Source organism: Rosa chinensis, chromosome 1 (genome assembly GCF_002994745.2).
Source record: "Rosa chinensis cultivar Old Blush chromosome 1, RchiOBHm-V2, whole genome shotgun sequence".
NCBI classification, from domain to species: domain Eukaryota; kingdom Viridiplantae; phylum Streptophyta; class Magnoliopsida; order Rosales; family Rosaceae; genus Rosa; species Rosa chinensis.
This window is the reverse complement of record NC_037088.1, coordinates 57,635,746-57,662,182: the sequence shown is the minus strand read 5'-3', so window position 1 is coordinate 57,662,182 and position 26,437 is coordinate 57,635,746. Positions and strand designations below refer to the sequence as shown.

At 39.3% G+C, this 26,437-nt stretch overlaps 1 protein-coding gene and 1 pseudogene across 1 annotated transcript; both read right to left on the bottom strand.

Moving 5' to 3' along the window:
• Positions 1-58: 58 nt before the first annotated feature.
• On the bottom strand, positions 59-3,783 carry LOC112182716 (probable serine/threonine-protein kinase PBL11). Its single transcript, XM_040509179.1, has 9 exons — positions 3,706-3,783; positions 3,465-3,514; positions 2,896-3,181; positions 2,534-2,588; positions 1,850-2,106; positions 1,401-1,536; positions 1,140-1,282; positions 926-1,049; positions 59-798 (listed from the first exon to the last, which is right to left on the bottom strand). Exons 3-9 carry the CDS (start codon positions 3,148-3,150, stop codon positions 365-367), a joined length of 1,404 nt encoding a protein of 467 aa, XP_040365113.1. The 5' UTR covers positions 3,151-3,181; positions 3,465-3,514; positions 3,706-3,783; the 3' UTR covers positions 59-364.
• Positions 3,784-8,489: 4,706 nt separating this feature from the next.
• LOC112182722 lies at positions 8,490-26,080 on the bottom strand (annotated as a pseudogene).
• Positions 26,081-26,437: the final 357 nt, after the last annotated feature.

The following is a 26,437-nucleotide window of genomic DNA, read 5'->3' as shown; positions in this document are numbered from 1 at the left end:
CAACCTATAAAGTATAAACAAACCACGAAGAACAACAAGATTTATAATGGTTCACTCAATCGATAGGATTAAACTATGTCCACTTTCAGAACCGGCAAGATATTCCACTATGATCAATTTAGAGAAACATATAACTAGAGTTATGAACAACTCTCTCTACCCAAAACCCTTACACACCTATTAACTCTCTCCTTGATTTAAATAGAGAAGAAGAAAAATTACTTACTTCTCAAGTTCTCATATACAATACACAGTAGCACCAACACATAAGCTCAAGAAGCTTCTACTATTGAGCAACCAAGTGGCCAACAAAGAGAGAGGAAGGCACAAGGAGTACTCTGGGAAGGCTTCCTGCATTACTATCTTATGTATAGCTGCGGGAAGCAGATGGCATGAAGCTGATCCAACTTGTGCTTCTCCTGCGATTGCTTGAATTGGCACGAGGACTCTGGCAAGGCTCATTTTGAGGAATCTTCAAACCCTTCATGTCTTCAGGTCCCTGAAGCTGCTCCAATGCTTTTACTACCTCAGTCATGTTTGGCCTAAACTCAGGTTCTTCTGATAAGCATTGTTTTGCAAGATTAGCTGCTTTAAGAGCTCCAGCCACAGAGTACTGGCCTTTTAAACAAGGATCAAAAACTTTGAGAACTCTGCGTTTGCTGGCGAGGTAAGGTTTGGCCCAGTCGACTAAATTCTGTTGCACAGTCGGCAGGCTTTGGTCCAGACTACGTCTTCCAGACAGCATTTCGAGCATCACAACTCCAAACCCATATACATCACATTTGGCAGTTAAATGACCTTCAACATAAACAATTATCAGAAAGAAGGCATAATAACTTGTCATAGTTTCTGGTAAACAAAGTAAGTAGCAGTTTACATGGTTAATCAAAGAAGAAGAAATTAAAGAACTATAAACTAGAGACACCTGTAGCAATATACTCAGGAGCAGCATACCCATGTGTCCCCATCACTGCTGTTGAAACATGGCTTTTATCACCTGTGGGTCCATCCTTTGCTAAACCAAAGTCAGCGAGTTTGGCATTGTAAGTCTGTTATTTTGAATGAAGTATGAAGTGTGAGCAAGTCTACCAGAAGTCTTCTTGAAGCCATAAGATTGAACAATTAAATGCTTCACTTACTGAATCCAACAGGATATTAGAACTTGTAATGTCCCGATGGACTACTGTTTCCTCACCATTGTGAAGAAATGCTAGAACATTAGCAGCCTCAAGGGAAATCTTCATACGCAGGTTCCATGAAAGTGGTTGAAGACAAGAATCCCCTGTTCCAACAACATATTAGTCCCAAAACTATACTTCATATTGAAATATTTGAATCCCTATCCTAAATTGCTTCATTGAAAAGGTCACATGTTAAAGTGAATATAGTTCATAACTCACTTCCAAATATATGATTATCCAAGCCGCCACGAGACATAAATTCAAACACCAGAAGCCGATGACCATCTTCAAAGCAATAACCCAACAATTTCACAAGATTTGGATGACGCAGCCTTCCTAGGTAGTAAATTTCAGCCTACAGTTCAAGGGATACAACTGAGTTAATAATTTCTGTGATAATATTACATGTAACATCATTTATCTGTAGAATCCATTAAGGTGCAAGATCCCCATCAAGATTGTTTCATGAATTTGAACAGTGTCCTCTTTGACAGCTGGTAAATCAGCATTTTATCTATTCTTTTAGGAATTGAACATTCATTAGATTCTCATATGTGAACCATTGTCAACTAATATCCACAAAGGCTACATTTAGGGTACTGAAAAACAAATCAACAACACATTGTGAAAGTGCATGTAAGCAAATGATGGATACAAGTGAAACTCACCAACCATTGCTCGTGACCCAAGAAACCTTCTTTGTTAATCCTCTTCACAGCAATCAACATGCCCTTACCAGGGTTGGCAGCTGCTGATGAGTCATCAACCCACCCCTTGAAAACAGAACCAAAACCACCTTCGCCCACCATATTATCAGGATGGAAGTTCCAGGTCGCCATTTTAAGTTCATTCAAGAAGAATCTCCTCAGCAAAATCTCCCCTTCTGTCCGAGGACAAGAAGACACTGCTGCAGATGACACCTTTGCTATTTGAATACAATCTCAGACAGGTAACAAAAATGCCATATAACTTAAATTAATAGGTAATTTCTAAAATGGAATTAGAAACTTACAGAGTGACTATTTGAAAAAAAAGGTGTACAACTAGAAAAATTCTAACATCGCACTGCAGGAAGACTATGTTTCCTGTTGTTCATACTTCAAAAGTATATGAAGTAAAACTTCGATTTTGTGAATTGCAAGGATAAACAGTTTAAAACTAATTAATTGGGTTTTCTTTGTTCTTCTTCCCCTAGACTCTGAGTCAAAAACTTCTATCATTGAATTGCAAATTTTAGTCCTCTATTTCTTTTGTTTTCTTCATGAAGCAGGACAACTAGTAATTGTTCATATACCCTCTTGTACGAACATTTAACATGATAAGACAGAAAGAAGCATGAATCGAAAACGTACCATCATGGGGCAGACTAATAGCTCTACAGATTCTATTCCAATTTGAATCCATGCTCTGCAGTTCGATTTCCATAGTGTAAGTGCGGGCAAAAGATTAAAATGTAATGTTGTCCAGTTAAAGACACACATAAACACGTAAATGAAAACCTGACAAACTCTTATAAGAAAAAATTTGAGAACAATACTACTCTCGGCTTCTTTGTAATAGATTAGTTAAATGTGCAAACCATTAGAATCATTACTGAGTTTTGCTTTCCTCCCTTATACTCATTCACTTTTATACTACCATATGTCTATGGCTGGGACATTAAAACATCCATATGATCAGTGAATAAACACATGTGCCACTTTGATTTAGGTACCTTTGCTGCATAGCTCAACATTGGCAAGCGAAGAATGCTATCATCACCTATACTGAGCCCATATGAAGTTGAAGCACTGGGCGTCCCTGGATGATCTTGTGGTCTCTTATCTACGAAATCATCAGAAGCTTGCGGCCCAGTCAAATCGCTATTGATGGTCTCATTCACCTCATGCACTGTATCAATTTCCCCATTGAAAGCCAGGCGTTTGGCAATAAGGTACCCCTTCACGCTTGTACGAATCCCACCACTCATACAGTATGGATATGAGTCATACTATCAGTCCCTAAGAAATTATATGGTTAGCAATTGAAATCAAAACATTAGAAGCTCAAGTAACTAGCACCTAGAATGCAAGAGCACTACCATAGCTCATAAACTTGCCATGAAAGCCATAATACTTTTAACCATAACAAAAAATAAAGTCTCCGCATACCAAACTAAAGATTTTTCTACTTCAAAACCATGAACTCAATTCAATCATGAAAAGAATAAAGCCATCAAATTTGACCTGATATCTCTATCAAAATAACCAGCTTGTATATGCACCAAAATAGCAAGAAAATTACCGAGTTGACCGCCTCTGATCACAAAAGCTGATTCAGTTCATCAAGTACAACTGAGAATGAGGAAATAAATTCATTAATTAGTCATTTGTAAATCAAATATGCATGGGATGATATAACAAGATAAAAACAAACAGAACAAAATCAGAAAATCATATGTCCAAATGCAACTTTAAACAACTAAATGAAGTAAAACGCTGATAAAAAGAGAAGAAATTTCAAAATATATGAGTATGAAGTTTACCAATAAACCAGAGATTGAGAGAGAGAGAGAGAGAGAGAGAGAGAGTAATGAAAGTTTGACCAAACTAAGAAGCTTCATAACCATGACTAAAATCTAATAGTCAAAGCTATACACTCGGTTAAAGAGAGAATGAATTTTGAAAAGTACGTGACGGATGATAAGAATATTAAGTTTGACTGATAAACCTACATTTTTTTGAATATATTTTTGAAATTATCACATATTTTGAAGTAGACAAAAGCAGAGTTTCTTTCCATACCGGACTGAAGTCGACGGGGAACTGCTTGGAGAGGAGTGATAATGGAGTTGGCTGCCAGTGAACGTACAAAATGAAAGCGCGAGAGACACATAGAACACGCGCTGTCGTTGATGTGGTTGTCATCGTCTTGATTTTCAGGCTTGGTTTTGGCATGGAGAATGAAGAAGTGAAGATGATGAAGCGGAAGAATGAAGAGATGGAGAGTGGAGAGAAGCCGAATAGGTAATAAATTTGACTATTATGGGCCTAAGCCCGTGCTTTGTCAAGCCCATACAGTCCAAGATTCCAAACCATGCTATTTGTCTTCTCATTTTTTCTTTCGGTGGGAAATGTGATTTTATTTTATATTTTATTTTGTATATAATAACTCGGAACAGATATTAACTACTCGTCCGTGATTCTTTTACTCCTAAGTCGGCTTCTTCTCTCCTTTTACAGAATACTGTTGCTCATTTCAATTCTGATCTGTTACAGCAAATGTGGAAACAAATTTTACCGCCTAAAGTTTAGGTTTTTATTTGGTAGCTTCTTCGAAAGCGTCTCCCTACTAGAGACCAAGGCTGTGTTTGGTGCCATGGATTAGATTGGATTTCTAATCCTATCATGATCAAACTTGACTACATTGGATTGGAGATGTCTTGCATCTTTCTAATAACACGTTTGGTAGGCTTTATTCATGGCTGATTGGATAAGCCAAAACAACCATGTTAGTCTGGAAGAGCTCCTCTCGCTCGAGCAAACCTCCTCCAGAAATCGGAGGCCATCAACCGCAAAATCCAAACCCTAGAGCGCGAGATCAAGAAGAGCCCCGATGAGCTCGAGCACTGAGAGATCACCATCAACCAAAGCGTTGAGATCGCGCTCGTCAAGGTCGAGGAGACCAAGAAGGCCGCGTTGAAGGTCCTAAAGAGAAGCCCGCTCCGATGTCGAGTACGGCAAGGTGGATAATAGCGATGGGTTGTTGATGGAGATGAGGTCGCTATGCTTGAAGATGGATTCGAGGCTCGTTGGAGAGAAAGAGATGAGCTTTTGCAGTTTTGGCGTTGTCGGGGATGAGTCGAAACGAAGTCGATTTAATTTAATGATACCATTTCAACTAGATTTGTAATCCATGTTAGATAGGATTCAAATTTTTCAGCCCATCCATGTTTGGGCCTCCAAACATGACATGAGGTTAGATTGGACTTATTTTGTCATATCCATCCCGTATATTTGGGGAAACAAACGTGGCCCAAATTTCTACTAATCGGCATGTTGATAGACAATGTCCAATTTGTAACTCTATTTTTGACTGCCCCGAATCCCAGAGATTAGGAAAAACAGATAGCCAAATCTTTTCCTAATCTTTTTGTCCGACTTTTTGGCAACAATCCTTCATAGATTGGCTCTGTTTCCTTTCCACTATATCTTCACCAGGTAATCCTACATTCAGCATAGCCTTAAGCACTACTTATTTTATTTGAGGGTTTTTTACTTCAACAGTATCCGAACTCTTCGAGAACTTTTAAAAAGATACTTGAACTTTCAAAGTTATCAATGTAATACTTGGACTCATTTTTTTTTTGTATCAACGTCATACCTACGAGCAATTTCCGTCACGAAACCGTTAACTGTGACTACGTGTCCTACACGTGAGGCAAAAAATAAGGGTAAAAATGAATTTTGCACAAGCCTTCAGCCATGAACGAGAACAGAGATCGAGACCTCAGACTTGGAATTTACCTGCGATTCAACACAGAGGGATCTCTCAGAGAGAGAGAGAGAGAGAGAGAGAGAGAGAGAGGAGAATATCGCCAGCGGTGATCCAGACCTTCTTGTGCAGCTTGCCGAAGATGTTCTAGGATCTTCGACCCAGTTGACGACCCAAATACACAAAAGCATAACCCTACAGTAATTGGAGATTCCGGCAACCGCACGGCAATGCACCGGTCCTAATCTCTTTATCTCGCCATCACCGACATCTCTGTGGTCGTGGTTCGTCCATTCATCAACCGTGGAGAGGAAATCGAAGGCCAACATTTTTTTGGGTGTTTACGGGTTCTGTCGGAACCACCTTTGCTGGCGGATTTCCTGGCTTCATCGATGCTTCGCTGACATCTTAAAACATGAGCTAGTGCCCGTTCAAGCTTAGACCGCCGTCCTAGTTCAAATTGGGAGCTTTATGCTATGCGATTGCTCCGAGGTTCGAACGAAGGGAGTGACTAACTTGGGATTATAGTAACTAAATGCTAGCACCACAGCACCTATCCATTTCTAGAGCAGTTATGCTCGTCGGCGTCAACATCACGGGGTGGAAGTCTGGTGCGACGATTCCGAGCCTCTGTGTTCAGTTCCAATTGAATTAATGGTGGCTTGTGCAGTTTTGGGGTTGAGGAATTACATTCAGTGAGTGAAAAAAATTGGGGTAAATCTTCAAATTAGGGTTCTTTGATTTCATTGTCACAATTCTGGTTTGACATTCAATTCTCTATAGACAATTGAAGAGTTGTCACCTTGAATTCTTGAACAAGACTAGAAAATTAGGGTTCTTTAGATTCTAAAGCTTGAGGACCTCCTTATGGATCCGAGAAGAGGTGAATCCTTCCACTCCGAGCTTCTGATGATTTTGTAAATATGAACTCACACCTTTGCATAAATGGAGAAGATTATGCATTCGGCTATGGATTTCAGGTCGGCCATGGCAACGGAGGAAACTTGTTCAACTTCGGAGATGATTCTCTTTGGCGAAACGTACAGGCAAAACTAGTGAAGAAGAAGAGAGAGAGAAAAATAAATAAAAAACAAACAATTAAAAAAAACAAAAACAATTTTTTTTAGGGCAAATCAGTCTTTTTACCCTCATTAAGTGACTCACATGGGTCACATGTGCAAAATTTAACGGTTCCTTAAAGAAAATTGCCCGTTGGTATGACGTTGATACAAAAAAATGAGTCCAGGTATCACATTGATAACTTTGAAAGTTCAAGTATCTTTTTAAAAGTCCTCGAAGAGTTCGGACACTGTTGAAGTAAAAAACCCTTTATTTGGAAAGCTAGAAATGACCTTATTCTTCTAAATAAGCTCTTTTTCTCCAACCACCATTATATTTTTGTCAGCCTATACTTTTTCTCACCATTCTAAGCTTAATTCACCTGTCCCTAAGTCCAAATTCAACCCTTAGTTATTTGAATGGTCCCCCCCCCCTTCATAGGGCTATTGTAAACTCTACTTTGATGGTTATGTGCTCCATTCATCTTCAACATCTGGTGGTTTGTTTTTAGGAATGATCAAGGTATCTTTATTCTGGCAGCTTGCAACAATCTCCATAAGTGGATTGTTGAAAAATACAAATGGATGGTGCAAATTTTCTTTGTATTGAATTGTGTTGTAACCTTTACATGAATGCGTAAATATATAGACAAAAGAAAGAAGACTAAGAGGATTCACACTACAAAGGAAAAGGAAGGAAGACTGAGACGATTCACACTACTTGGATCCTACCTAAAATGATTACAAAAGAGGAAAGTCAATAAGAAAGGACACCATGCTTAGACTTGCTTCACCATGCTTTAAACTCCACTGAATGAGAAAGGACCAGTTGTGCCATGTTGCTGCAGCACCACCATGCTTGCTTTGCAATAATAGAGGATTCACCACATGCACAAACGTATATTCCAAGTTAACCATATCTTGACCATATCGCCAAATCTTCAATATGGACATTCTAATAGCCGAAGGACTATCCCTTAGAGCTGGTCTTCATGCTGCTCTGCTCCATGGTTTCTCTTCCTTGAAAGTTGAAGGAGATTCTAAGATTCTAATTGATGCTGTTAATGGTATATGTCGACCCCCTTGGTGCCTGAAATCTCTCATTAAAGACATAAAGCTTTTGGCAAGCCAATTACACATTTGTTTCATTTAGTATGTCCATCGCGAAGCTAATGTCCTTGATGATGCCTTAGCTAAGCTTGGCCATTTGACTCAAGCTAAAATCTGGTCTACCTCTCTTCCTTTGTTTGCTGCTCAAGCTTTTTATTTTGATTCTCTGAATGTAGGTTGTGTTTAGGGGTTTTACTCTGTAATTTTCTTCTCTTATCGAAAAAACTACTCGTCCATGAGTCCAATTGAGGATACAAATGAAGGGCTAATGTCATTAAACTAAATGGTACAGGGGTGAAATATGTGTTTTTTTTTTTGCTGGTTACAAAACAACTCACACCAAAACTCGAACCTCTAACCTCTTGGTTGGAGTGTTTGTATTAGGCATGAAGATTTTTGCATAAACAAGTACGTTCAAGTTTTATATTTTATGATGCGACATTAGTTCCTCAGAGACAGACATTGTAGGGCATAAAACTAACTCTCAATTCTGAAGCAGAGGGGAGTTTGAACAAACAAGTCAAAAACGCTCTCCAGCTGCACATGTTTTGTTGAATAATGTTCAAATTCTTGATGCCTGAAGTTACAGACATAGATACAAAGTGAAGAAAAAAGCTCCAGTTTGAGGCTTAAATGTGGGAGCATTCGGGAAGGTTCAATTTACGGACTAAAGCTGCTCCAAAACTCGTACCACCCCATTCATGTTTAGCCTTGACATGGCTTCTACTGATAGGCATTGAATTGCAAGGCCAAGTGCTTTGTCAGCCACATCCTAAGAGTACTGGCCTTCAATACTAGCATCAAAGACTTCTATCATTTTTGGAGAGCAGAAACTTGCCTAACATTGTGTTTACTGACTAACTTGGTAGAAAAACCTAGAAACGGCTCCATTCCGACTGATTGAAGTAACTTCCTTTCTTCCTGTACCCCTGACATCCTACCATAGAAAATTTTCTCACCGGACAAGATTTTGAGGAGAACGAGCCCAAAACTGTACACATCACTTTCGGGGATCAAGAGACCTTCAAAAGAAAACAATTAACCAAAAGTTAGATGGGAGCAGGCATAAATATGTGCTCTATAATATCAAGGATACTGCAGTACTCGTGAAGACAGTTGAAGCATGTACCAGTCATCATAGACTCAGTATCCTTGAAAGGAAAACCAATGCATTCGTCTATATAAGTATCCTCGAGAGGAAAACGGCTCCTGTAACCTTCAAACCCTACCGTGGCCACACCATAACCATAGAGTTTGGCATTATAGTTCTGTTATTTCAGAATGAAAATATGAAATGTGAGCAAGTCTAACAGATTTATTATTCTAGAAACCATAAATTATGATATGCAGCATTTCACATACTGAATCAATAAGAATCTACCACTTTAGTCAAATAGAATAAGGTTGAGAGAATAAATTTTCTGATATATTATTACACCCATTCTATGGTGTATATAAACAGACTACAATCGTAATACAACTATTGTGTACTACACTACTACACAACATATATAAGGTAAGTAGTTACAACAATATATTCCCTTATAGTCTGTTCCTAATAGGGAACGATGACTCACACTAACACTCCCCTTCAAGTTGGCGCATATATATCAACCATGCCCAACTTGCTTAGTGAGTCATAAAATGCCTTCTTAGAAACTCTTTTGGTAAGTACATTTGCAAGTTGCTCTTCAGTTGGAACAAAAGGAAAGCTAATAATTTTGGTATCTAGCTTCTCCTTTATAAAGTGACGATCAACCTCTACATGCTTAGTACGATCATGTTGTACTGGATTCTGTGATATGTCGATAGCTGCCTTGTTGTCACAATACAACTGCATGGTATTTTTGAGTTTGAAACCTAGATCACGTAACAGATTTCTCAGCCGTAATAATTCACACACTCCGTGAGCCATACCTCTATACTCGGCCTCAGCACTAGAACGTGCCACAACTTTCTGTTTCTTACTCTTCTATGTAACCAAATTACCTCCTACAAAAGTAAAGTAACCTGATGTCGACCTCCTGTCTGTGATATTTCCAGCCCAATCTGCATATGTGAAGCCGCAAACCTCAAGAATGTTGTTGTGTTTAGAAAACAGTACTTCCCTTCTTAGAGCTGACTTCAAGTACTTCAGAATTCGCATAACAGCATCTATGTGACTCTCACTCAGATTATGCATGAATTGACTCACCGCACTCAATGCATATGCAACATTTGGTCTAGTATGAGCCAAATAAATCAAGCACCCAACTAACCTCTGATAGAGAGCTCGATCAGTAGGTACCTGATCCGGATACTCAGCTAAACAATGGTTCTGCTCAATAGGAGTATCAATAGGTCTGCAATCCAACAAACCTGTCTCTATCAGCAAGTCAAGGACATACTTCCTTTGGCACATATAGATTCCTTCTCTCCCCCTGGTTACCTCAATTCCGAAGAAGTACTTAAGCTCACCAAGTCCTTCATCTCAAACTTAGAAGCTAGCTGTCTCTGCAGTCTATCCATCTTAACAGTATCATTACCAGTGATTACCATATCATCCACATAAATAATTAGAGTTGTTACCTTCCCTTGTTGATGCTTGAGGAAAAAGGTATGGTCTGAGTTGCTCTGCCTGTAACCAACTCTCCGCATGAACCGTGAAAATCTTCCAAACCAAGCACGAGGTGACTGTTTGAGACCATACAGAGATTTTCTCAATTTGCATACAAAATAACCAGGAGAAGCAACTACATACCCCCGGTGGAAGGCTCACGTACACTTCCTCGGCTAACTCTCCATGAAGAAATGCATTCTTGACATCAAACTATCGGAGTGGCCAGTTTAAACTAGCAGCGAACGAGAGCAGAACCCGAATAGTATTCATCTTAGCAACAGGAGCAAAAGTTTCATCATAGTCTATACCATACGTCTGAGTAAACCCCTTTGCTACATGGCGTGCTTTGTATCGATTCACTGATCCATCTGCATTATGTTTCACGGTAAACACCCAATGACAACCTACAGCCTTCTTGCCTTCTGGTGGAGGCACAAGTTGCCAAGTATTATTCTTCTGCAACGCCTCTATCTCTTCATCCATTGCCTTCCTCCACTTTGGATCCCCCAATGCATCCTGCACTTTGTTAGGTACTGATACAGCAGTTATTTGATTCACAAATGATTCATATGACTTAAACAACCTCCTAGTGGACATATAGTTGGCTACTGAGTATTTTGATTTGGTAGTAAGAGTAGGTTCATATCTTTTGGCTGATTGACCTCGAGTGGTCCTATGTGGCAACACATATTGCTCAATATTAGGCTCACTACTATTAGTATCAGTGGATGGACATACCTCAAATGGGTGATCTTTAGTACCAGGAAGTTGTGGGTCAGAAGTAGAAGAGATGGCAGGAGGGGCAGATGTGTCTTCAACATCATTATGAGTGATAGAGACTGGTGCTTGGATGTCTGGAGCTTCTGCTGCTGGAGGTGGTGTGTTAATAGTCTCAACTAGATCGGTCAAAATACCTCCTGGCTGTGTGACTTCTCCTTCTTCTTCTGATTCCTCCCCCTCTCCATGATACAGCTTTTCAAAATATGAATTCTCCCCCTGAAGAGCTGTATCCGAAGAGGAAAGATAACTCATGTCCTCAAAGAAAGCAACATCCATAGTGATATAGTACTTTCTGGTAGGTGGATGATAACATTTGTACCCCTTCTGATAGCCTCTGTAACCAACAAACACACACTTAAGTGCCCGGGCATCCAACTTAGACCTTTGGTTTTTAGGACATGGACAAAAGTAACACAACCAAAGACACGAGCTGGAAGATTATGAAATGAAGGTAAGGAGACATGAGATGCAAGAACCTCAAATGGAATTTTTCCCTGAAGGACACTAGATGGGAGATGATTGATAAGATGGGAGGAAGCATATACAGCATCGCCCCAAAGATACTTAGGCATATGAGCACTAAAGAGAAGGGCACGAGCCATATCAAGTAAATCACGGTTTTTCCTTTCTGATACTCCATTTTGCTCTAGTGTTTGTAGATATGTAGTTTGGTGAACAATCCCATGGGTTTGAAAAACTCCTGGAAAACATGATTAACATATTCTCCCCCATTGTCAGAACAAAGGACTTTAATGGTGCTATGGTATTGTGTTTGAACAAGAGTGCGAAAGGTTTGAAAAGCTGGAAATACTTCATCTTTGGTTTTAAGAAGAGCAACCCATCGAAATCTAGTACAATCATCAATAAACAACACAAAGTATCTCATACCCAATACAGTGGGTTCTCTAGAAGGTCCCCAAACATCAGAATGAATCAACTCAAAAGGAGTAACACTTTTATTAGAATGACTAGGAGAATAAGTAGCACGATGACTCTTTGCCAAAACACATGTTTCACAATGTAAAATAAACTCATCCACACCAATAAACAAAGTAGGCATGGTTTTTCTCATAAGACTAAAAAAGGGATGTCCTAAACGGCGATGCCACAACCAAATTTCACTTAGCTTATCAGAACTCGAAGTCAAAGCGGCACAGGACTGTGCTCTTGGTTTCTCTCTTGTCATATGTCTGATCTAGATGGAACAACCTGCCCCTCAGATACCCCCGACCAATTATCTCCCTGGTGAGAAGAACCTGAAAAATCACATACATAGGATAAAAGGTTACAGAGCATTTAGACTCAGTATTCAACTGGGGAACAGATATCAAATGGTGAGACAAGTCAGGCACATATAACACATTATGAAGTTCTAACGTGGGAGTAATGCGAACTGACCCTAACCCTAACACAGGAAAGGCCTCACCATTGGCATTGTTTACATAGGACACTAGTGGAGAAGACAATTCAGTAAAATTTGATTTGTCATAAGTCATATGATCGGAGGCACCAGAATCAATAATCCATGTATCAAAACCAACAAAGTTAGAAACCTCTAAAGCCATACCAATTTTACCTCAACCAGCTATAGAGGCTGTAGGAGTAGCTCCACCTATTGTATGATGATCCTGGCCAGCCACTCCATAGAAATCTGGTTTTTGGACCAATTGAAGAGCAACTGCTTTTACCTTAGGACAATAACCTTGCTTTTTAGGTTTAAGGTGTGGGTTCAACTTCCAACAAGTCTCTCGAACATACCCAAGGTCATTGCAATAAGAACATTAAGGACGGGAGTGGTTGGTGAAGCTTTGTGGGAAACCTTGCTGATGAAGTGGGGCTGAACTCTGCTGCTGAAGGAAATGTGCCAGTGACTTGGCCTAAATGGCTAGGCTAGATACTTCAACCTGTCCATGTTTGACACTTTCCTGCTGAGACTCATCCTTGCGGATGTATGTAAAAGTTGTGTTCAAACTAGGAGGGTCGGTCATTCTGAGTAATTCTCCCTTGGCACTGCTATGCTTCTCATCAATCCCTCTTAAGAATACATGTACCCTTTCCAGTTCCTTCTTCTTCTGGTACCACACAAGATCTTCTTGATTCTTGATCTTGCAGGGACGCTTCTGATCAATTTCAGCCCATACATTCTTCAGCTTGGTGAAATACACAGCTACTGGTTGCCCATTCTGTTGCATACTAGCAGCTTTGCACATTAATTCATGAATTTGTATAAAATCAGACTCATTTGTATACAGATCCCCCAATGTCTTCCATATTGCTTCAGCAGTCTCACATTCTTCTACCAACTGTAGCACATCTTCAGTCATGGCTTTGAACAAGATTACCATCACAGATCCATCATCATCCTCCCACTTAGTATAGGCATCCACATCCTCACTAGGAGCTTTAGTTGTTCCAGTCACATGCCCCATCTTGTGTATACTCTGAAGATGGACAGACATAATCTTCTTCCACATTCGAAAATTGGTACCATTGAGTATTGTACCCCTAAAAGAACCACCGTCTGAACTTCGGACAGAAACCTCAACCTTTTGGACCTCATTAATTTGGGAACTCTGACCTTCACTTTCATCACCACCCATTGCAACAGTACAGTAGCAAAAGAAAAACACACAAATCTCAAAGTATGCAGCAAAAATAAGAAGAACAGAAGGCTCCAAAATAACAATAACAGAAACCCTTTTTATTTTTTTATTTTTTAGGGTAACTTGTTGTTGACTGAGCGGGTTGACTGGGCTGACCGAGTAAAGCAGAGTTGACCGGGTTGACTCGGACTGAGTTAGACTCACTAAATAACTGAGTTGCTGGTCTGACCGAGTGAGGCGAGCGAAGAGCAACGCTGGCCTGAGTTGAGTCTGAGCACGGCCGGAGATGGTTTAGGTGGCCGGACTGGTTTGAGTCCAGTCTAGGCACGGCCGGAGAAGACGAACTGGAGAGATCGCTCTTTGGTGTCGGAGACAGAGGCAGACGAAGACGGTCTGGACAAGAGACAAGGCCGCTCTGGACTAGAGAGATGACAGTCTGAGCAAGAGAGCCGGTGACCTGAAGACGGAACGATCTGGGTCTGGAGATAAGGGCAGCAGTCTTTCGCTGAAGACAAAGCTGAGAGAAAAAGTACGTCTGAACGACGTCGTTTTAGAGACTGACCCAAAAAGCTGGGTTTTAAACCAACTGCCTTCCTCGGATTGAGAAAAGACTGAAAGAAAGAGACAAAGTCCTTTTCAGATCTTTGCTTTGATACCAAGTCAAATAGAATAAGGTTGAGATAATGAAGTTTCTGATATATTATTACATCCATTCTGTGGTGTATATAAACAGACTACAATCGTACTACAACTATTGTGTACTACTGTACTACACAACATATACAAGGTAAGTAGTTACAACAATATATTCCCTTATAGTCTATTCCTAATAGGGAACGATGACTCACACTAACAACTTTTGCCTCATCACTATGAAGAAATGCTAGACCCTTAGCTGCACGGATCCGACTCTAGCTGCACCAAGGGCAATCCTTATATGGAGGTCCCATGAAAGTCCACAACGAGAACCCCCTGATCCAATAAAATGAAGTCCCAAAGAATTACATTCGAAATATTGGAGCTTCTTATTAATGGTATTGCTTCATTTAAAAGTTCAAAGCTAACTTAGTGAAGGAAGTTCATAACTCACCAGAGTAGCAGCTAAATAGATGTTTGTCCAAGCTCCATCTAGGCATAAATTCGTAGACCAGAAGGCGATCGTCCTCTCCCTCCAGGCGGTAACCAATTAGTTTTACAAGATTTGGGTGAGCCAGCTGACAACAGTAGTTAACTTCTACCTACAAATCAAGAGGCTCCACAAAGTTAAATAATTATTGTCTTGTTGTAAAACGATATTAAAAGAATTTGAGAGAGAGAGAGAGTTTAGACACCAAGAATGAAGTATGAGAAATGGAGTAATTTTATTCATCTCACAATGAGGTTTATATAGGAGTACCTCAGGTTTACGAAAGGTAACTATTTAACGATTACATCAATCACTCGTCTGATTATAATCAATCAATCGCTAATTATATTCTGTTAATCACCAATCAATCTTAATTGGCGTATATTACGCAACACTAATTGCTATTACATGAATAGCCACATTAATATTTACAACACTCCCCCTTGGATATTCCATGTCAATAGTGTTGCCCCTGCTATGCGCTTCTAAGTTGCCTCGTCAAAAACCTTGCCAAGTAATAAAAACCCTGTGGGAAAAAACAACCTTGGTTGAAGGAGAAAAAGAGCACAACGCGCTTGAGTGTGGAGTAGTAGTATCACAGCTTCAGAGATAGGTGGAGTCTTCTTATCAGCACCATAAGTAGGTAGTATGTCTACGAGAGGGATGCATTAGAATTGCTACACCAAAACCTTGCCCGGTAAACCCAGTGGGAGAAACCCGTGGTCGAAGGAAAAAGATGAGCAAATGCATATATATGTCGAATCAAAGCATCTTCTGGATGTAGTAAGTGGGGTGACCATGCTAAAGAAGTGCCTCGTCAAAACCTTGCCAGGTAACAAAACCCAGTGGGACAAAATAACCCTGGACGAAGGACAAAAAGAGTACACGATGGTCAAACGAGTATGCTTCAGGATACTCCCCCTGATTTCGACTCCCCCTGAAAATTACATGTTAGGTAATTCAGATAGTTTACGTAGACCAATACCTTGGACATGCTTCTGGAATGTAGACTTTGGTAGTGACTTGGTGAAGAGGTCTGCACGATTATCTTCAAATCCAATCTGCTTAACTTCAATCTTCTGATGCTCCTGTTGTTGCTAATTGAAGGGGAACTTCTGTACAATATGTTTGGTGTTGTCTCCTTTGATGAAACTCGTCTTTATCATCTGCTCTATGTAAGCAGCATTATCCTAGTAGATAATGGTTGGTTCATCAGTGGTGGAATGCAGTCCACATGTGCTTCGAACATGCTTTGTAACGGCTTTTAGCCATGTACATTCACATACTGCTTCGTGAAGAGCTAGTATCTCAGCATGATTTGAAGAGGTAGCAACAAGTGTCTATTTCGTAGACCTCTAAGAAATTGCAGTATTCCCAATGGTAAAGACATAACCAGTTTGGGAACGTGCCTTGTGGGGGTCTGATAGATAGTCTATATCAGCATATCCAACAAGGCAAGCATCATTCTGAGGATCAAGGGGGTTTGATCCATTCCTTGATGCGTAGGGATAGAATGAGCCCATATCCGCCTTACCTCTAAGGTAGCGAAAAATGTCTTTTATGCCATTCTAGTGGCGGCGTGTTGGCGCAGAGCTATATCTAGCTAACAAGTTCACATCGAATGAGATGTCCTATCTAGGGCATTGAGCCAAGTACAATAATGCGCCTATTGCACTTAGATATGGGACTTCTGGCACCAATATCTCTTCGTTATCATTTGCAGAACGATACGGTTCTCTTTAGACTTCAGAGGACCATGGGTGTGCTTGCTTTTATCCTCATTAAAGCGTCTTAACATCTTCTGGATTGTAATTTGGTTGATGGACCAAATTTTTCATCTGCACTGTGCTCGAGCTCCAGGTCGAGACAATAATCTGTTCTCCCAAGGCCTTTCATCTCAAATTCCGACTTCAGGGGCTTTGCGGTTTCCTTGATTTCTTCAGGAATATCAATCAAATTCATGTCTTTGACATAGACCGCACAATTGCAAACTCGAAACTTGTTTCCTTAATAAACACGCATGGGCATAGTTTATTATTCATATATCTCATCCCGATCAAATATTCACTTAGACGGTTATACCATCTCCGTCTAGATTTTTTCAATCTATAAAGTGAACGCCTCAAAACTAATGGAGAGCATGTTCAGTGGTCTTGAACTATTTGCACCGGGTATCATAAGTCCTTCAGGAACTTTCATGTATATCTCTGTATAGTGATCCCCATAGAGATAAGTTATGACCACATTCATAAGCTGCATATTCAGTTTTTTTTTTTTGGAAACTACCAAACTGATAAGGTAGTGGAACTTTATGACGTCCATTACGGGAGAATACGCCTCCTCGTAATCAATCACAGGGCGTTGAGAAAATTCTTGCGCCACTAGACGAGCCTTGTGTATCACAATCTCGTTTTTCTCATTACGATTCCTTACAAATACCCATTTAAATTCTACGGGTTTAACATGGGGAGGTGTGGGAACAACAGGTCCAAACACCTTTCTCTTTGTCAAGGAATCTAATTCAACCTGGATTGCTTATTTCCCTTTTTAGCCAGTCGTCTCTTCATTGAATCTGATCAACAAAGCAAGGTTCGAGGTCATCGCATATTATAGTTTCGGTGGCCACCGCAAATACTAATATATCATCGATGATAATCTCAACCCGATTCCAAATCTCACTAAATTTACCGAGTTTCTCTATTCTCGGGAGTGGGTTCAAATGTTGGAGCGTCCCCCAACATCGTCTCTTCTAGGACAGACCCATAATCCGGATTTATCTCATGAGATGGATCGGTTTTGAGATTGCGATGTCAAGAGGATTCGTTTGTGCCAAGTTTACCCTCTTCTAGGGAAAAGAATCCTTCGAACCTAATAGTCTACCTCACTTCAAGGCAGGGACATATGACTGGTTAGCCGCCATGATCGTACCTCGTCCATCTGGGACGACACATCCTACAGGGACGTCTATCCTTGCAGGCACATTTGCAGCAAGTATATATGATCTCGTCACTTTAGCTAGATCAGAGAAAGCGTCTGGCATATTTTGGGCTACACTCTGTAGATCTAGAATTCTCCGCACTTCATAATCACATTATGCGGTTCGGGGATCAAGATGAGACATAGTGGGGACATTCCACGTTAATTCACGTCGTTCATCAGGAACGGTAACGTTCTTATCTCCCCCTAACGACGGGAAGACTGTCTCATCAAAATGACAATCTGCAAATCTAGCGGTAAAGAGATCGCCTGTCAAGGGCTCGAAAGAGCACATAATGGATGGGATTCATAATCGACATGTATGCCCATCCTTTGTTGAGGACCCAAGTTTGTACGTTGTGACGACACAATTGGCACGAGGACTGCATACCCAAATGCGTGTAAGTGCGAAACATCAGGTTCGTACCCAGTCACTAGCTGTAACGCGGAGTAAGGTTGGTAGCAGTGGGCCTCAACGGGACCAACGTAGCTGCATGCAAGATTGCATAGCTCCATGCAGAAATTAGAAGCTTGGTGCGCATTACCAAGATTCTATCTGCGAGACCATCTTGGGTGTGAACATAGGGAACTAAATGTTCAGCATCAATCCTAAAGGATATGCAATAATCATCGAAAGACTTCGATGTAAACTCTCCGGTATTATCAAGTCTTATGGACTTTATGGGATAATCCGAGTGGTGAACCCTCAATTTCATGATCTGGGCGAGAGTTTAGCAAAAGCAGCGTTTTCTTGTGGACAATAGTGTTACATGTGATCACTTTGTCGATACATCAACCAAAACCCTTAATATTTAACTGGTCCACATGGTGGTTGGATATGTCCACAAATTTCCCTTGCATTCTGTGCAGAAAAATGGTGGTGTATGTACTAGTCTTTGCATATGATGGTCTAGTATGAAATATTCTTAATGGGTATGGCATAGTGTGTCATTATATACAAGACCCTTATTCAGAAGGGGATGCACCTGCGATGAGTTGAGGATACGGTGCATCATACTGTGACCTGGATGTCCCAAACGGTCATGCCATAGCAAGTAGTTGCTTGAATTAGTTAGCTTCTAGCTAACAGATTTCAATTTCTCCAATGTACGCTTCTGGCCGCACACTCAGAGATTATGCAAAGATATTCCACTCATTTTTCTCAGTGGTTTCAACGTGGTAACTGTTGGTTCGAATATCCTTAACACTTAATAACGTTCTTCTGGAACGTGGAGATTATAAGGCCTCATTAATGGTAGGTTCAGTACCATTGGACAACATACTGTGGGTTTTGCCATAACCCTCTATCAGGTTGGATTGGCCTGATACGGTTGTCACAGAGGTATGAATAGACAATAAGTTTGAAAAACATCTCCGATATGGGAGTATGGTGTGTGTAATAGCACTTTTAACCAGACAACAAACTTCCCCACAGAATATGTCTATTCATTTATTTAATTCAAAGGATCACATGTATAAATAAGTTTATTGAATTAAATACATTCGAACATAACCACATTTTCATAATCCAAAATGATTGAAAACATAAATCACCAAAAATAATCCGAAGATGTTTCATTCATTAAGATGAAAATATGGCACAAGGGACCAATTATACCCATGTCTTCGAGTTTTAATCCTCGGTATGTTCAGTAACTGCCTGAAAATCCATGATCTCTAGTGTGGAATCAATAGAAAATTACCCGTCAATAAAGTTGGTATTTCGAGTTCCGCGACTGGCGTAATACTCATCTACTGCTTCGGCTATCGCACAGCAGGTGCGAGACCAGCAGTTAATTCCTCCATATCGATAACAAAGATCATGCTAATTTTGGTGGCGGCGGGCCGAACCAGTGTTCCTTTCCACTTTGGCTTGTTAGGCAGGGGCACTATAACATGGGGCCATGTTTTGGGCCGGTTATATGGGTCATTTATGGGCCCATCTCTCTTTACTTGTCTAAAAAGATCAGACTCTTTGTCCCTTCCACAGTCACAATCTCTCCTTTCGAGATTAGGTTTGCGATGAGCAACATCAATTCCTTCAAGCAAAAGTGCTGCTCAGGTACCGATGGGCTTGGCTTGATCATTCCTCAACAGGAGGTTGTTGTTCATTTCAGTGAGCAACAAGATAGTGATCAATTCTGAGAATTAATAAAGTGACTCTCCTTGTATTCTTTTGGGCAGATGGGCTTGTTCAATATCTTGCTAATCATGTCTTGCTTCAAGTAAGAAATGGTCATCTGATGGTGAAAGTGCTCTTCCAGAGCGACCCAAAGAGTCTGTGGATCCTCTTCATCGGATACTCAATTTGTAGTGCTTTCTTCTTATGTTTCTTTATGAACATTATGGCACTCGCCTTAAAAGCATCAGTGACCACATTGTCATGAGTATCGATTGTTGATCTCATCTTCTTTGTAGTCAAATGAATTTTTCACATTTTGAGTCCACTTTAGATTTGACATTTCTTATATGAAAGGAACAAATAATATTAGTGCTTTGGGTAATACCGTCCATAAGCAAGTAATGAGAACTTCAGGTTCTATAACATGGTATGAAAAATCGGATTAGACATGTAAAATCTACTGGTTTTATCATGTGTGATGAATTTATGAAGGAAACTTCAAGTTTCTTAAATGGCATTATCGAAACTATAAATTCGATTTATGTATGAACTACTGGTTCATTTAGAACTTCTAGTTCATTAGGTATCTGCATTTTCTACACATATATTCTAGTGCGAAAATTTAGACAAGTAACATAATAATATTGAATTGAGAAAATTGAAATAATCTCACAAATTTGGATAAATAAAAATCACAAATCAATTGAGATATTAATTGCATGCTACTAATTTAACAGATTAATTATCACACAATTATGTGAATAAATGCTTCTGGCAATTAATTACACATATTAAATATGGTGAATCTATTTACAATATGAAATCATTTTTCCTTTTATTTTTGATTCTGCTGGACCAAAGAAGGAGTGGGCTTGATAGTGAAGCCTATCGGGCTTAGTCTGCGAGCTTGTGACCCGGGCTTTCATGCATAAGTCAAAGAGTATGTGAGGCCTGCTGGGCTGCTAGGTCCTGCAGAGGGAGAGTGGGCCTACTAGGCTCAAACTGGTCTGCCAAGGAATGAAAAGTTATTACTCAACCCTTTCGGTAACTCCAATTGAATACGACCAGGTAAGGAAGGATGAGGTTTAGGTGGAGCGAGGCTCACTTAAGTACACGGCCTCATCTGAACCTTGCCTAGACATCGCATCCAACTGGATGAGCCTAGTTTGAGAAGATTCATAACTTTTGTCATGGTAACATGTAGTGAGCTTCTATTCTGGCCTTGCAACTTGGGCCTGAGCTTCTGGCTCTGATTTGTTGTTGTGACTTTGGGCTTGATTTGAGCTTCTGACTCAGCCTCATTTAATATTCACCATTAACCTGTCTTTTTTTTTTTCTTTAAATGCTTCTGGCATTTACGCTTCATTAACCCCATAAATATTACATAATCATTATGGCAATAAACTTAATGTACAGCATTAAGAAATTGTAATGAAATAAATAAATATCATAAAGTCAATAATGAAATCATTATGGTGATAAGCGTAATATACGGCATTAACAGGAAATGATGCACATTATTATGGCAATTAATGATTTGAATAAACACTTCTGGCATTATAGTAATATTAAATAGGAATCCTACATGTCAATGTGTCATGGTATATGTCAATCAAATCCAAAAACATGAACAAATATATATGTATCAACCAAATAAATTAATAAAGTAAATTTGGGGGTTCATGCATCATGGTGATTGTTCATATAATCAAGTTTGAAAACATGAATTAAAATTAGAATTTGGAAAACATTACTTGATGAAGAGCGGATGAATCTTCAGTTTATATGTGCAGAACTGAGAAGGTTGTCTTCTCAGCCAATCCAAGAGCTATTCGCCTTTTCTGGACAGCTCCCACTTCGAATGGTGTACAGGTCTCAAAACGACTCCAATAAGGCTGAAATTTGGAGGGCAGATAGACGAGGCAGAGATGAACAACTTTGAGGAAGGAAATATTTTGATCTGAGGTCCCGATCAAGAGGTTTCGGGGCTTGCAAACAGGCTGCAGCAGGGGGGTTTTTTTTTTTTTCTCTGGCTATGGCTTGGGTTAGAGCTTCGTGCTGATAACGTGTTGTAAAACGATATTAAAAGAATTTGAGAGAGAGAGAGTTTAGACACCAAGAATGAAGTATGAGAAATGGAGTAATTTTATTCATCTCACAATGAGGTTTATATAGGAGTACCTCAGGTTTACGAAAGGTAACTATTTAACGATTACATCAATCACTCGTCTGATTATAATCAATCAATCGCTAATTATATTCTGTTAATCACCAATCAATCTTAATTGGCGTATATTACGCAACACTAATTGCTATTACATGAATAGCCACATTAATATTTACAACATGTCTGAAAATATTAAGATTTTCAATTAGCCAAAAAAAAAAAAAGTGTTTGATTGCCATTAGGTTACATGCATTACTGGTGAAGATGATATGATATAGACACAGAGAGGAAATGCCTAATATTTTGCCAAGCCTTTCCTCTCTGCGTCTATAAGAAAGTCTGTAAAAACTCCTTTCTTATACTTTTTTCACCATGAAAATAGGCATGAAAGAATGTCTATAAGAACTTCTTTCTTGTATGCCTATTTTCATGCTAACAGACATAATAAGTTACTTTTTTCACTATGAAAATAGGCATATAAGAAAGTTTATAAGAAATCCTTTAGAAGCAAAAAAAATTGTGATATGTGGTACTTCAGATACTGAATCAAGAAGGATCTTGGAAGGACTGAAGTCCCCATACAACACATTTTGTGTCATCACTGTGAAGAAATGCTAAGGCCTCAGCTGCACAAGGGAAATCTTCATACGGAGTTATAACGAAAGTAACAAAAAGCAAGAACCCCCTGTTCCAACACAATGAAGTCCCAAAAACTGTATTTCATATAGGAATGTTTGAGCCAATTGGCTAAAGAGTGAAGGAGATTAACTAATAACTCACTGAAGCAGCCAAATACAATAGGTATTGTTCGAATAATCATATTGGCTGGAATTCCATATCTTGTTTGTTCTGATGTTACAGAATGCTAAAGAAACAAGTCAATCGTTCCTGAGAGCCAAACTGAAACTCATCTTCAAGGACAAAAGAAAGCGCTTCAGAGAAACTAATTGTGAAATTCACAAAGCAAAAGATGAAAGCTAATCAACTGCCCAGTACATATACAAGATACAATTTTTAATATAAATAAGCCATCGACATCTGTAATTTCTTTTGCTCCCGATTCCCCATTTCCCTTTGAATCAATGCATCTGATGTAAACGCATGCATGACTATCTGATGTAGCTGCAGGCAGTAGATGGCCTGAAGCTGATCCAACTTCTCCAGTGCTTGCTTGATTTGGCACCGCTTGAAATGGCATGAGGAGTTTGGCAGAGCTCATTTTGAGAGATTCTGGAATCCTCAATGCATGTCACCAGATTCCTGAAGCTGCTCCAATGCTTTAATTTACTACCTCATTCATGTTTGACCTTAACTTGTGGTATATTAATAAGCATTGATTTGCAAGGTTAGCTGCTTTACGAGCTGCAGACACATAATACTGGCCTTTAATACGAGCAACAAAAATTTTGAGAACTCTGTGTTTGCTGGTAAGGTATGGTTTTGCCCATTCAACTAGATTCTTTTCCTTGGTTGGCAGGCTCCTGTCCAGAACTTGTCTTCCAGACAACAATTCGAGCATAACAACTCCAAAACCGTACGCATCATTCTTTCCGGTTAAATGACCTTCAACATACAGAAAAATGAAAATGAAAGAATTATCAGAAGGGAGAACAATAATATGATTTACTTTATGGTAAACAAAGGCAATAGCAGTTTGCATGGTTGAACAGATAGTTGGATACTTTACAGGTCTAGAGAGTTGGTTCAATAGATTGAAAGATGGCTTACTTGAATATGTTGTCTTATGTCTATAGCGTATCCAAAAGGAAAAGTGCAACAAACTCGTAAACTAATTACAAAAGCTGGTCATTCATCGGGGGAATGCAGAAGGGGCTAATATCAGGTTTAAGGCACTAGAGATGTTTTAGCTTATTGTATCAAGTGGTCACATTGGACTAAACCAAATAATAAAGATGAAGGATATGATAAAAGAAAAATATTCTGGTAGAAATAGATGAAAAGTGGCATTCAATAAAGACATTATCTCCCTTTGAAACTGATCTGTTGCTTTTCTCTATGTGGAAAAATAAAATACAAATCCTGTAAGGTTAATACACCTGTAGCAATATACTCGGGAGCTGCATACCCATATGTCCCCATCACCCTTGTTGAGACATGGCTTCTATCACCTATTGGTCCATCCTTAGCAAAACCAAAATCAGAGAGTTTGGCATTGTAGTCCTCTCATTTTGAATGAAAATTATAGTGTGAGCTAACTTTTGTGTTGTAGAAGCCATAGGATTCACAAATGAAATGTTCACTTACTGAATCCAATAGGATATTAGAGCTTTTGAAGTCCTGAACTCCTGATGGATCACTTTTTCCTCAGTACTGTGAAGAAAGGCTAGAACCTTAGCAGCACCAAGGGCAATCTTCATACGCAGGATCCACGAAAGTGGTTGAATGTAAGAAGCCCCCGTTCCAACAACATTTAAGTCCCCAAATTATGTCACATGTATTTGATCTCTATATTAATGGTATTGCTTCATTTAAAAGGTCAAATGGCTCAAGGATATAGTTCATAACCCACTTCCATATAGATGACTATCCAAGCTACCACGAGCCATGAATTCATACACCAGAAGCCGGCAATCATCCTCAAAGCAATAACCCAACAATGTCACAAGATTTGGATGACGCAGCTTTCCTAGGTAGTAAACTTCTGTCTATAGTTCAAGAGGCAGTACAAAGTTAATAAATGTCTGTCAAAATATTACATGAAACATCATTAATCTGTAAAACGTATTAAGAAGCAGATCCGTTAAGACTGTTCCATGAAACTGAACAATGCCCTCTCTGGCTCTATGACAGCTGGTAATTACCCATTTTAATCTCCTCTTTCAGGAATTGAAATGTGTATATTGGATTCTCATATGTATGCCATACTCAACTAATTTAAATTAAAGCTAGGTTCAGGATACCAAAACGAATCACCAAATTAATCATAGAAAAAGTGTATGTAAGCAAGTGAAGTCTGAGTGAAACTGACCAACCATTCCTTGTGACCCTGTAAACCTTCTTGGTTAATCCTCTTCACAGCAATTAACATGCCAGTACCGGGCTTGGCAGCTGTTGATGAACTGTCATCACCCCTTGAAAACAGAACCAAAACCACCTTCACCGAGCTTATTATAACGATGAAAGTTCCAGGTCGCTGTTTTCAGTTCATTAAAGAGAAATCTTTTTAGCAAAACCTCACCATCTTTCGGCGGAGTTGGAGGTACTGTGACAGATGACAACTTTGCTATTAGAATTGTTCAATGCTAGAAATGTAACAATATGCCATGTAACTTACCAGGTGATCGAACACTACTATAACTTGTAATTAGCAATGCCTAAAATGGAATTAGCTATTGAACATTCAAATATATTACAGAAGGAGTACAAAGAAGAAAATTTTGCAATATCAGATCATTCAGATGCAAGACTGTTTAAATTGATTATACATATTTAAAAAGATTGCAATTCAAAAAGGTCAAACATTCTGGATATATAGCAAAGGAAGGAGACTGCAATATTTAATATTATGAATTTTAACATAAGATAGTAAAGTACCATCTTGAGGGGGACTCTCAGATCTGATCGTATTTCCATATGAATCTATGTTCTGCACATCCACTTAAACAATGTAAGTGGGGGATCGGAGAAGATCAAAAGATAATGCTGTGCAGTTCAAGACAAAGACACCGAAGTGCAAAACTGACAAGTTCCGTAAAAAAGATCTTCTTTTCATTCTCATTGTCCATGAATGCAAACATCAGAATCATAATTGGGTTTTGGCTTTCCTCCCATACAATCGTGTACGGCTGGGACATTACAACAGACATATGAAATGCATAAGAACATGCACTTTAATTTATGAACCTTTGAAGAAGAGCTCAGCATTGGCTGTGAATCAATTCTGAATAATCACTAATATAGCACATTCACATGTATATAAACACAAGGCTGAAGGCATGTTAAACTAGTATATATATTGGTTACTCTTAATGGGGCTGAGTTCCTTTAAGCTCGTGTGTAGAGAACGCAGGGACCAAACCTTTTATATATAGAGGTAAGATATCAGAATTCTTCCCATTAACGAATCCTAATACTTCAAGTAATATCCTCTATCTTGTATCAATATATTACCTGATTCACAAGTATATCAAGTTCCCTAAATAATATAACAAAAAGCTGTACAATGAACACCTGTTGTAGTAATCACTATTACATGATACAGTTATTCTATATATGCCATCC

What these genes read in the sequence shown, in the direction of transcription:
- LOC112182716 (XM_040509179.1), bottom strand. Translation starts at nt 3,150, where the DNA reads ATGAGTGGTGGGATTCGTACAAGCGTGAAGGGGTACCTTATTGCCAAA. An exon ending in TGTTGAGCTATGCAGCAAAG is followed by an intron (nt 2,589 to 2,895) that starts GTACCTAAATCA and finishes ATCGAACTGCAG; the next exon opens with AGCATGGATTCAAATTGGAA. An exon ending in GGATAATCATATATTTGGAA is followed by an intron (nt 1,283 to 1,400) that starts GTGAGTTATGAA and finishes TTGTTGGAACAG; the next exon opens with GGGATTCTTGTCTTCAACCA.